General features: G+C 42.1%; 3 protein-coding genes across 5 annotated transcripts; 2 read left to right on the forward strand and 1 right to left on the reverse strand.

The window, feature by feature from the left end:
* Positions 1 to 1,524: 1,524 nt before the first annotated feature.
* Positions 1,525 to 2,852, forward strand: ppp1r27b (protein phosphatase 1, regulatory subunit 27b). Its single transcript, XM_030782853.1, has 3 exons — positions 1,525 to 1,756; positions 2,160 to 2,310; positions 2,732 to 2,852. Exons 1-3 carry the CDS (start codon positions 1,525 to 1,527, stop codon positions 2,850 to 2,852), a joined length of 504 nt encoding a protein of 167 aa, XP_030638713.1.
* Positions 2,853 to 3,852: 1,000 nt separating this feature from the next.
* anapc11 (APC11 anaphase promoting complex subunit 11 homolog (yeast)) lies at positions 3,853 to 7,287 on the reverse strand. 3 transcript variants are annotated; one of them, XM_030782663.1, is made up of 4 exons: positions 7,230 to 7,287; positions 6,925 to 7,035; positions 4,428 to 4,569; positions 3,853 to 4,254 (listed from the first exon to the last, which is right to left on the reverse strand). In XM_030782663.1, exons 2-4 carry the CDS (start codon positions 7,031 to 7,033, stop codon positions 4,239 to 4,241), a joined length of 267 nt encoding a protein of 88 aa, XP_030638523.1. In that variant the 5' UTR covers positions 7,034 to 7,035; positions 7,230 to 7,287; the 3' UTR covers positions 3,853 to 4,238. The 3 variants fall into 3 exon arrangements, with proteins under 3 accessions (XP_030638523.1, XP_030638524.1, XP_030638525.1); XM_030782664.1 differs by having other exon boundaries at positions 7,226 to 7,234; XM_030782665.1 differs by lacking the exon at positions 3,853 to 4,254 and having other exon boundaries at positions 4,424 to 4,569.
* A 799-nt stretch (positions 7,288 to 8,086) lies between these two features.
* On the forward strand, positions 8,087 to 10,550 carry yju2b (YJU2 splicing factor homolog B). Its single transcript, XM_030782544.1, has 8 exons — positions 8,087 to 8,134; positions 8,248 to 8,330; positions 8,459 to 8,514; positions 8,688 to 8,748; positions 8,883 to 9,025; positions 9,254 to 9,426; positions 9,629 to 9,767; positions 9,941 to 10,550. Exons 3-8 carry the CDS (start codon positions 8,466 to 8,468, stop codon positions 10,450 to 10,452), a joined length of 1,077 nt encoding a protein of 358 aa, XP_030638404.1. The 5' UTR covers positions 8,087 to 8,134; positions 8,248 to 8,330; positions 8,459 to 8,465; the 3' UTR covers positions 10,453 to 10,550.
* Positions 10,551 to 10,799: the final 249 nt, after the last annotated feature.

Consider the following 10,799-nt stretch of genomic DNA (forward strand, 5'->3'; position numbering starts at 1 on the left):
TAGGTTTATATGGGGAAGGATCTGTATATGGGAGGAATGGTAAAAGGGTGGGTGGGGCAGGGTGGGTGGGGCGGGGTGGGGTGGGGGGTGAACGGTTGAGAAATAAAAGCATTCCATCGCATTCAAATTGATGTGGAAAAGTAAAATGGTGGCCAAATAAATACATGGTGACAAACCTCCCAGTCTGTGTGTATTTCTTCTCTCTCTCTCTCTTTTTTTTTTTGTGTTTTTTTTGTGTGTTTTGCTGTTGAATTGAGTGTCTGATTAGATCATATACTGTTTGTAATTAAATTTCAGGGGGAAAGAAACTCTTGACCTAGTGTATTTTTCTAGAGTAGGAGTTACTTGCGGGCAGTGCGGTGACCATAACTAACTCAATATAGAAAGTCTCTAAACATCATTAGTCCAGCAATTCACTTTGTCATACTTCAAATATACTTATGTCTTCACAAGCATTGAAACTTGGCAGAGGTCTTCAGGCATGGGAGAAGGGGCCAAAGATGCATTTGTAAAGCTGCTGACATCAGCGTTGATGAAAATACTGGGGGTTGTGACCTATGTGGTACCATTGTCAAAATGTTTCAGAAGTGTCAAACATAACTTGAAGAGGAAGGTGTGACACACCTATACATGATTTATGTTCTTAGCCTAAAATTTCTTCCTTTCTCATTATGATACCTTTGTGCTAAACTGTTGTTGGGTCTAACCATAAAAGTTCTAGAATTACAATCTGGGAGGAAACGATGACCTCTATTTATTGCGAATGTGTCACGTAGCTTAGTCAACGAAAAGTTGGATTCCACAGTTTATGCTTGCTATAGCCATCACATTAATATGCAGTTAATTGAGCTCACGCTATAGCTTCTTGCTGACAAACAGCCTCTTGTTGACTGTTTACCTCAGTGTTATTTTTGACAGTCCAGTCACGACCATTAACCTGCCTCTGTTTTGGTGTTTCGTGTGCTTTGAATATGCATCAGTTTTATGTCCTTCTGGTGTTGACGAGAAGTTTCTTACCGGTTGTGCGGTTCGTGACTGGCAGATGTAATGGATAAGGGTTTGCGCGAGTAGCTAGCCGCTCGACTAATGAGGTTCAAAAGGACCTTGGTGAAAACACAGGCTGAGGTTACAGCTCACTGCTGGGGAAGTTGGTTGAAGTATGGTGGGTGTGACAGCACAGTAAGAGAGTCCATGGGCCACTCATCTTCCAATTCAGTCACTTGATCTGTGAGACGATGCTACCCAAAATAGTTCTTCAAGGGGTATATAGAGCCCGCGACCAGGCTGGCTCATTCAGACTCAAACCACACCGACTATCTAGGAGGACACTTCTTTAGCAGAGATCCAGATACAGCAAAGAGAAGACTCGACCTACCAAGCCTTGGAGGAACAGAGCACACCACAAGATTCCCCTGCCTGACACCGACAAGGAGAACTCAAGACAGAGGATCGTATTAGTACAGTTTGCTGACTGCATATCCAGAGCTTGTGCCTTGAGCGAAGGAAGCAAACAGAGTAAAGAAGATGAAGTATTACCAGTGCCCAGTGACCCAAACCATGCGCTTTGAGGGCTGCGCCTCAAAAGCCTGTGATCCCGTGTCTTGCCCTCGCTCCAGATCATCCATCAAGCCCATCCGAAACGTCCACTTCCCCAATGACATCGTCTTCCAGGACTACATCCGCCAGGGCGAGCTGGAAAGGATCGGTCGTTTCATCAGAACCAACAGAGTAAAGCTTGACACCATCTACCACTCAGGTTTGTCTCTTACCACTAATAAATTTGTTCAGTTGAAGAGTGATTATGTGGTTTAAACCAGGGAGAGAAAGAGAGAATGTGTCTCTTTAGTCTTGACCCCAAAGTACAACCATGTTCTTCCCTGGTCATCTGCAAGAGCTCAGACAAACTACATGACATGAATGCTTAACCTTATTTGTTCAGCTGTATCCTTTTAATCCATGTTTAGAGTTTCTTCTGAATATCCCATATCCCATTAACCGGGTATCATTCAATCACAACACCTATCCTCATGGCACAGCAAAGCTCAGTTAATTACATGGGCTTTTTTTAATAGTAACTTTTACAATGGAGGTAATAACCTTTATGGTATTAGACCCGTCTGAGCCCGGATTTGATGTCTGACACTCTTCTCACTGTGCAGGCATGGCAGCTATACACGAGGCAGTCCTGACTGGGAACCTGGAATGTGTCAAACTGCTGGTGAAGTATGGGGCAGACATCCACCAGAGAGACGAGGAAGGATGGACACCCCTTCACATGGCATGCAGCGACGGCTTCCCCGAGATTGCTCGGTAAGACACCAAGCCAAGCTTCTCTTCCTTCCGCTTCATCTTCTACCCTTTAGTAAATGATTTATTATCAGTCAGAAGCTTTTTCTGCAATGAGAATGGGACCGACAGTTCAGTCGGTGGTATTCAACTACATGCTAAACTGGGTTTTTAACAAAAAACGGCTATCAGTAGTGAAATGCAGTCGACATCAAAACACGCTCTGTGACTCTAAAGTTGTTCGGAGAGATATTTATAAAGGGGGAGTTTAGAAGAAACCCAAGCACTTGACAGCCCAAAGTCTTAACCTTGCTCTCCTTCCTGCCCTTTAACCCCAGCAGTATGCCAAGTTCTCAGTGTTAACTAGCGCGTAGGAGCCCCATAACCCTTAACAGCACGATTTGTTTCATCTTTTGCTAAGACACCGTTTCCTTCAACCCCACAGGTACCTGCTCTCATTGGGTGCGAGTGTCGACGCTGAGAACGAGTGCGGTGAGAAGCCCGCTGATCTCATTGATCCAGACTGTAAGGAGCTTCTAGAGCTGTTTGCGGTGGGTGGTGTCTGAGCTCGCATCGCCTTCCAGACTGAGGAGCTCGGCCGCATCCTTGCAACGTTTTATTTTTCGGTTGCCAAGGAGATGGAATGGAACGTGGGATCGCCCACTTCACACGGAGCACAAGGTTGCGTCTGCCTGTTCATCTTGATGAAGGCAGGCACCCTGAGATTAGCCGAATGGAAAATGTAAGCACGACGGTTCTGATAAGGACTCTTCCAACAGATTCAGTACACGTGTCCGTTCCTGCTAATGGCAAATGTGGAGAGAGAGAGAAAAGGCTTTTAAACATCAACGTATATGTAGCACTCCCCCTCAACCCCTCACATCGATATCTCTTACAGTATGCATTTGTTTTTTTTCTTAAGATTTTTTAAAATCTTAGCAAAAGTATTACACCGGTGGCTTTACTTTATTAATGTGTGTAAAATATAGTCTAAGTGTGGATAACCATTCCCACAGTGCTTCAGTCAATATATATTCTTCTGAATCTGTTTCCTTCAATATCAATTGGTTCAATGTTTTGTTAAATCACCATGATCCACTTTCTGTAATTAAGATTTTATCTTTGTACACTGGGGGATATTTTATCACTGCAAAGTAGATAAGGACTTTGTGTGCTGCGACGAATTTGCACGGCTTATTTTAAGAGTCTTACATTTGTAATTTTTGTATACGAACATATTGAGCTTTTTCACTTTTTCAATAAAGTTTATTTTGTGTAAATAATGAATCAAGTCTTTACTCTGTTGTTGTTGTTGTTGATTTTCAGTCATTATTAATATGCACACAACCCTCATGAGTGAACATGAGGCAGTTACCAAACCGGTAGCTTAGAATCTTTGAAGAAAGAGAAATTTTGAAGCAGAAACTTTGAAGCAGAAATTTTGAAACGCTTGCTCTGACTTAAAATATTAGATCTCATAAGGAACATGAGGAAAACATACCTTTTCCTTATGTTCCTAATGTTTTCTATTCCTGATAAACACAACATTCATTGTTATGGACTTTATTAGTATATCTACAGGTTTTATTTGCATAATTCATACTGACACATTGTTTTGCTTATGTTTCCAACAGACAAAAATAGTTCTACAAAAATCACAAGCAACGACCTGACCTTACAGGGCATCATAATACCTTAAACAGTTCATAAGTAAGTCGTTAAGGTTAAGGACTTACTTATGTATGTCCCCTTGTGTCATGTAGCAAAAACTGGCACAGTAAGAAAAGTGCAAATATATATATATATATATATAAAAAGACTTCACTGGAACAGCGGTAAACATGTTTCAAATTAAAAACAAAATGTCATAACATCTCTGTGTACTGATAGGGCAGGTTCAAATCTTCGTGTCAGTGTTCCATCGTAGCAACATCATGGTTCATTTCAGCATCTCACCCAGTCTCTCCCCTGAATAAGAAAAAAACAGAGGAGCTGTTATTCATATGAATAGACCCCAATAAGATGAATGTTTTAGACCAGGATGAATTGTCTTTGGAGCCGCTGGAATAAGATGTGAAGAAATTTGCATCAGGGACCACACAGAAGGTCAGTGCTGTCGCGTAATGAATCGTTGAACTCACTCTTTGAATTTCCACTCCTGTCTGCACATGGGGCACTGCTGCTGGACTTGCTGGGAGTTGAGCCATTTAAGGATGCAGTGCATGTGGAAACAGTGAGAACACTGGCCCCACACTAATGGACAGTCATCCCCAGGGACTTTACCTAAATGCAGAAAAATCGGTGCAGAGTTAATTCAGTGTCTGATCGATGAACTTCTTTCAACTGAAGTGGTGTCGAGATTAAGACCATATTACATCTTTATCGTTGCGTAACCATTAACCTTGCTAAAATGAAACATGTGCATCTACATCCCAGTGTTTTAACAGGTGATGTTTCACTATTTTTGAGTTCAGGATGAATTTAGCTTGACATTGTGCATTCATATTTCTACATTCTTCTCTCACTTCATGTAAGTTATGAAAGTTTATCACCGCTGTTCGCTTTCAGGTAAATCTGAAGACACAAAGAGAGTGACATTCGTAGATAGCGTTCGTTTACAGTTCTTTGTACATTGCAGGGCCGTAAGTATTTCAGGGAAGCTTTTGAAAACAAGGGCTCCTCTGTGGAAACTAAAGCAATTAAAGAAAGTATTCAGAGTTCAACATTTCAGACTTTTGCATACATTTTGAAAGAGCACAAAGAACCAAAATATACTACATATAGTTTGACTTGTAAAACCTCTCGTCAGTTTATTAGACACAGCATCTCTTGGGTTCATTGTGTGTTTTCACAGACAGTGCCTTACAAAGTATTCACCCCCCTTGGCATTTTTCCTATTTCTGTTGCATCACAACCTGTAATTTAAATGGATTTTTATTTGGATTTTATGTAATGGTCCTACACAAAATAGTCCAGATTGGTGAAGTTACATGGAAAAAAAAACAAAAACAAAACCTTGTTCTAAAAACCGAAAAGTACATATGTATTCACCCCCTTGCTATGAAACCCCTCACAATTAACTTCAGAAGTCACATAATTAGTTAAATAAAGTCCACCTCTATGAAATCTAAGTGTTACATGATCTGTCACATTCATATTCACACAGGACTGAGGCCCCAGAGTCCGCAACACCACTAAGCAAGGGGCACCATGAAGACCAAAGAGCTCTCCAAACAGGTCAGGGACAAAGTTGTAGAGAAGCACAGGTTATAAAAAAATATCCCAAACTTTGAACATCCCACAGAGCACCATTAAACCCATTATTACAACATGGAAGGAATATGTCACCACAACAAACCTGCCAAGAGAGGGCCGCCCACCAACACTTACGGACCAGGCAAGGAGGGCATTAATCAGAGAGGCAACAAAGAGACCAAAGATAACCCTGAGGGAGCTGGAAAGCACCATGGCGGAGACTGGAGTATCTGTCCATAGGTCCACTTTAATCCGCACTCTCCACAGAGCTCAGCTTTATGGAAGAGTGGCCAGAGAAAAGCCATCGTTTAAAGAAAAAGATAAGAAAACACGTTTGGAGTTCGCCAGAAGGCGTGTGGGAGACTCCCCAAACATGTAGAAGAAGGTACTCCGGTCAGATGAGACTAAAACTGAAGTTTTTGACCATCAAGGAAAACGCTATGTTTGGCACAAACCCAAAACCTCTCGTCGCCCCAAGAACACTATCCCCACAGTGAAGCATGGCGGTGGCAGCATGATGCCGGGAGAATGTATTTCATTGGCAGGGACTGGGAAACTGGTCGGGAAACTGAAGGAATGATGGATGGCGCTAAATACAGGGAAATTCTTGAGGGAAAACCTGTTTTAGTCTCCCAGAGATTAGAGACTGGGACAGAGGTTCACCTTCCAGCAGGACAATGACCCTAAGCATACTGCTAAAGCAGCACTTGAGTGGTTTAAGGGGAAACGTTTAAATGTCTTGGAATGGCCTAGTCAAAGCCCAGACCTCAAACCAACTGAGAATCTGTGGTATGACTTAAAAGGTTGCTGTACACCAGTGGAACCCATCCAACATGAAGGAGGTGGAGTAGTTTTGGCTTTGAGAATGGGCAAAAATCCCAGTGGCTACATATGCCCAGCTTATAGAGACATGCCCCAAGAGATTTGCAGTTGTAATTGCTGCAAAAGGTGGCTCTACAAAGTGTTGGCTTTGGGGAGGGATACTTTTGTAAGGGACTGTAGTGAAGCTACTAATGCAGGCTGGGCCCATCCTTTGTTAAAGACCACTGTCTTGTGAAAAGAAATTTTTGTATTTGTACCAAGTGTATTTTTGCATATTCGCAAAATTCTGTAATGCTGAATAACACTTCAACGACTTCAGATTTACCTGGATGTAATTTGATTTAGTTTTCAATTTGATAACGTTTTATTTCTCTAAAATTTCCCTCACAAAACAGAGAGAACAGTTAACGCATGGTATCAATGTCTGTTTATCTCTTAGCAATGTTCAAAAACAAGGTAATTTACACAGAGTGTGATAACAGTGTTTCAACGTTTCAGAGCACTGTGAGTATACAAAGTCAGGCTGACTCTTCTCTGGTGTTTTGCGAAGCTTATACTCACAATCTGGGCAGCAGCCATTGAAAGGAGCTCTGCAGATTCCACAGTTTTCATCATTGGCCACCCACAACCAGGACGCCACACCGTTCCACTGCTTTATTTTCACCTTCATGTCTAAATAAACAGGATGAGCAGTAAAGATGACTGTTAGCACAATCTGTTTATGCTATCCAAGACCACTGACAACTACAATATCTCACTAGCCATAAGAATCTCTCGCTAAGAATAACATAAATCGGCATTTCATTATAAAGATAACATATTAATCTTGGGTACAAATAGTGTGCTTGATCATCTATGGTACCTGCCTGTGTTTTAGTAAAATATTTTTCCCTCCAACTCTATCATGTTTCTACAGTTTTCTTCCACCAGCGTTTGACAACGTTCTTCGTTGGTGATTAGGCCTGTCGTACAGAGGCCCTGCTGCCACCTACCGGCTATAACTTTTTTTTTCTTCTCTTCGGACACTCCTCTTCTCATTCGATGCTGGAGCTGAAGCTCTATTCCCGTCCGTTCGGTGGCGCTAATACTCTTGGATTGGTCGTGGGTACCCTCTAAATCACAAACAAGGAACACACTCCACAACGTAGCGAGATTGCTGCTACCTGTTAGTAAATCCGCAGGTTTGACCAATATTGTAAACCATTCAGTGTTACATTTTGTGCTGTCATTTTGCCAGAGATCCGTTTCTAAAGAAATAAGTGCGGATTACATCGCTTGCCATCTCTTTAAATGACTTTTCATGTGTAGATTTGAAGCCTGTTGTTAGCCGATATGGCTAGCGTGATAACGTTCTGTAGTTGTGATGTACTGTAGTCTAGCATACACTTGTGCGGCAACCAAGAGATCGGTTTCTTGTGTTTATTGTGGTCCTGCCTACTCTCTGAATTTATTGTCGGCGGGGATTGTTTCAGAAATGGGTCGTTTTCACAGTCCAGTGTTTTCTTCAATGTAGTCCCAATAAAATAAAAGTCCTTTCATGTTTACAGGGTTGCCTGGGCCCTAACCAGTTTTTGAGATTTATTTACTTCAGGCGGCATCATGGTTAGTGTCTTTTGTTTTCTTTTCAATGTCATCAAATGCCGCATTTAAGCTTTCTTTAAACGATAATTTTATTCGCAGTCCTCTGACGTCTACTAATGTCGGTTACTTCTTACAGGGTGAAAGAAAGGGAGTCAACAAATATTACCCCCCAGACTTTGACCCAGCCAAGGTCAGTATGTCTGAAATATTTTAATTAAACTGACAGGCTAATTAGTGTCTATCATTAAAAGTGAAATGTGTCTGGCTATATAGTGTTAATGTTGGTCCTCTCTCCTTTTTCAGCATGGCTCCATTAATGGCTATAGGAACAGTCACCCTCTGCGAGAGAGAGCCAGAAAACTGTCCCAGGGCATCCTTATCATACGGTATGACACACACACACACACACACATACACACACACACACTTACTCAGGGTTTTGTTTCTTTCTTTTTTTTTTCCTCTCTTTGTCCATAGAGGCATGATTGTAACTCTACCCGTCTTGTGTGTGTAGGTTTGAGATGCCCTACAATATATGGTGTGACGGCTGTAAAAATCACATAGGGATGGGTAAGGATTACAACATTTTGACTTTTGTGTTCTTGTAGGTTGTTTGTCGGTGTATCAGCGTCAGGTGTGTGTTGACGCTCCTCTGTGTTAAAACAGGTTCAGTCTCATTCAGAGTTTCAAACAACAGTGAGCACCAAATCATTACCCTGATGTGTGTGTGTGTTTTGTCCCAGGTGTTCGATACAATGCTGAGAAAAAGAAAGTCGGAAACTATTACACCACACCAATATACAGGTATTTTGTGTTATTGAAACTGGATGCTTGTCTTGTTGAATTAGAGAATGTTGCTCTTTTTTTTTTTTTTTGGTCTAAGCACAGCCTGCTTACATCCAATTCTATGCATGTCTGTGTGTGTACGACATCATTAGGTTCAGGATGAAGTGTCACCTGTGTGTGAACTACATTGAGATGCAGACGGATCCGGCCACCTGTGACTACGTGATAGTGAGCGGCGCTCGTCGGAAAGAGGAGCGCTGGGACATGGCTGACAACGAACAGATTTTGACTACAGGTAAATACGCTTGACTTTAACCCGAGGATCATGGACACCTCGATGGACAGATAAACCTAATCGGGAAATAGTTCACACCGTATAGAGCCTGTACATGATCTAGTGGCTGAAGTGACTGTCTGTTTTTTTTGGTATTGCAACTTGGAATTTCACCACACCTACACGTTTGATTTTTTTTGTTTTGTTTTTTTTAATCCTTTGCCATGGGTAATTAACTGACCCTCTCAGAGCGCACTGAGAAAGAAAAGCTGGAGACTGATGCCATGTATAAACTGGATCATGGAGGAAAAGATAAGGAGAAACTTAAAGCGGCTATTCCCTCGCTCTCTGAACTCCAGGAGCACCAGGCAGGCTGGAAGGATGACTTTCAGCTCAACAGCTCCCTCCGCAGGAAGTTTAGGGTAAGTATGACGATAACTCTTTGACAGAAGAATAAATACTAAAAGTGGAAGTCAAATATACATCCCATAAAATATTCATCATCCCTGAATTGTTAGGCAACATCTGTTATTACATTTGCATTTTTTCCCCCCCCGATGAATGAAACAGTATGATCTTGTGACTTTAATATATTTGTTCTTTTTGTTGCGTGCTGCAAAACAGGAGGAGAAAAAAGTGATTGCAGAGGAGGAAGAGAAAGACAACGCTGTGAGAAAAAGGACTGGCCTGTCTATCGCACTGTTGCCAGAGAAAGAGGAGGATAAGAAACTGGCGTCATTGCTCACTTTCCAGAGCCCTGTCTGTGAGTGCAGCCTGCTCTGTTCCATCAGTTTCAGCCTTAGTTCCCTTTTTTCATGACATTTACCAACTTGATAATGGACATTCATACTCACACATAAATGCATTTTGTCTGCTACGATCTTTTTTTTCCATCCTTGTTTACTTGTAATTTGATACCTTTTATATCCCATTCAGCTTACGATGACCGGCAACAGAACAAGCGTAAAGAGATAGCCTCTCGCTCGTGGTTCAGTTCCCCCTCCGCACCACCAGGGGGTGCTGCAGGAAGCCTCCTCCACAAGCTCAGCCTTCAAGGGAAAGGAGCTGCCGCCGCCAAAGCCCTGGGCGCCGCGTCCCCCGGTTCCCTTAGCCTCATCCGCAGGAAGACCGAGGGTAACAAACCCGAAGCTTGCGCCACAGTCACTCGACGGAAATCAGACCCTGGGCTCTGTGCAACAAGTGAGGAGGGGGTTGTCCAAGAGAACACAGAAACATCACATGGGACTGAGTTATCTTTGATACAACCCAATAAAGAGGGCCAAGAAACTGAAGAATACCCAAACACAAATGGTCAAAGCACAGGGGACGAAAACAGAGAAACTGCTACAGAGAATTGTGGGACAGAGGAGGACCGAGCAAATGAACACGGCACCTTGAAGTCTCTTGTAGCAGATTACAGTGATTCAGATTCTGACCCAGGACAATGAGACCTTTTCCTAGGTGGCTAATCCTCCGAATAATTATTTATAGGTACTAACTTTTTCTCATCAAGACTGTATAAGACTAAAATCCTTTTAAGCTTAAAGGTCCGAATGCTGCTTTCAAATACATCAGCCATGTGTCATGTCTGTTTTGATGGACATGTAGTGGTTTTTCTCTTTTTTTTCTTTCTTCTTTTTTTTTTTTTTTTTTTTTTTAGGTGTCATACATTGTTAGGCATTCAGGTTTCCCACAAACAAAATTCTGTGCAGATCCGTCATGTTCTTTTCATATTAAAAAATGTGCTTGTTCACTCCCCTCTCATATTAAAAGTCCTCTATACCCAGAGTGGTGG

The sequence above is a fragment of the Chanos chanos genome, chromosome 8, assembly GCF_902362185.1.
Source record: "Chanos chanos chromosome 8, fChaCha1.1, whole genome shotgun sequence".
In the NCBI taxonomy this organism is placed as follows: Eukaryota; Metazoa; Chordata; class Actinopteri; order Gonorynchiformes; family Chanidae; genus Chanos; species Chanos chanos.

Coding starts and splice junctions, on each gene's coding strand:
- anapc11 (XM_030782663.1), bottom strand. CDS start 7,033: ATGAAGGTGAAAATAAAGCAGTGGAACGGTGTGGCGTCCTGGTTGTGG. Junction 4,570..6,924: donor CAATGGCTGCTGCCCAGATT/GTGAGTATAAGC, acceptor TTCTGCATTTAG/GTAAAGTCCCTGGGGATGAC.
- ppp1r27b (XM_030782853.1), top strand. CDS start 1,525: ATGAAGTATTACCAGTGCCCAGTGACCCAAACCATGCGCTTTGAGGGC. Junction 1,757..2,159: donor TGACACCATCTACCACTCAG/GTTTGTCTCTTA, acceptor CTCACTGTGCAG/GCATGGCAGCTATACACGAG. Junction 2,311..2,731: donor GGCTTCCCCGAGATTGCTCG/GTAAGACACCAA, acceptor TCAACCCCACAG/GTACCTGCTCTCATTGGGTG.
- yju2b (XM_030782544.1), top strand. CDS start 8,466: ATGCCCTACAATATATGGTGTGACGGCTGTAAAAATCACATAGGGATG. Junction 9,026..9,253: donor CGAACAGATTTTGACTACAG/GTAAATACGCTT, acceptor TGACCCTCTCAG/AGCGCACTGAGAAAGAAAAG. Junction 9,768..9,940: donor CACTTTCCAGAGCCCTGTCT/GTGAGTGCAGCC, acceptor TATCCCATTCAG/CTTACGATGACCGGCAACAG.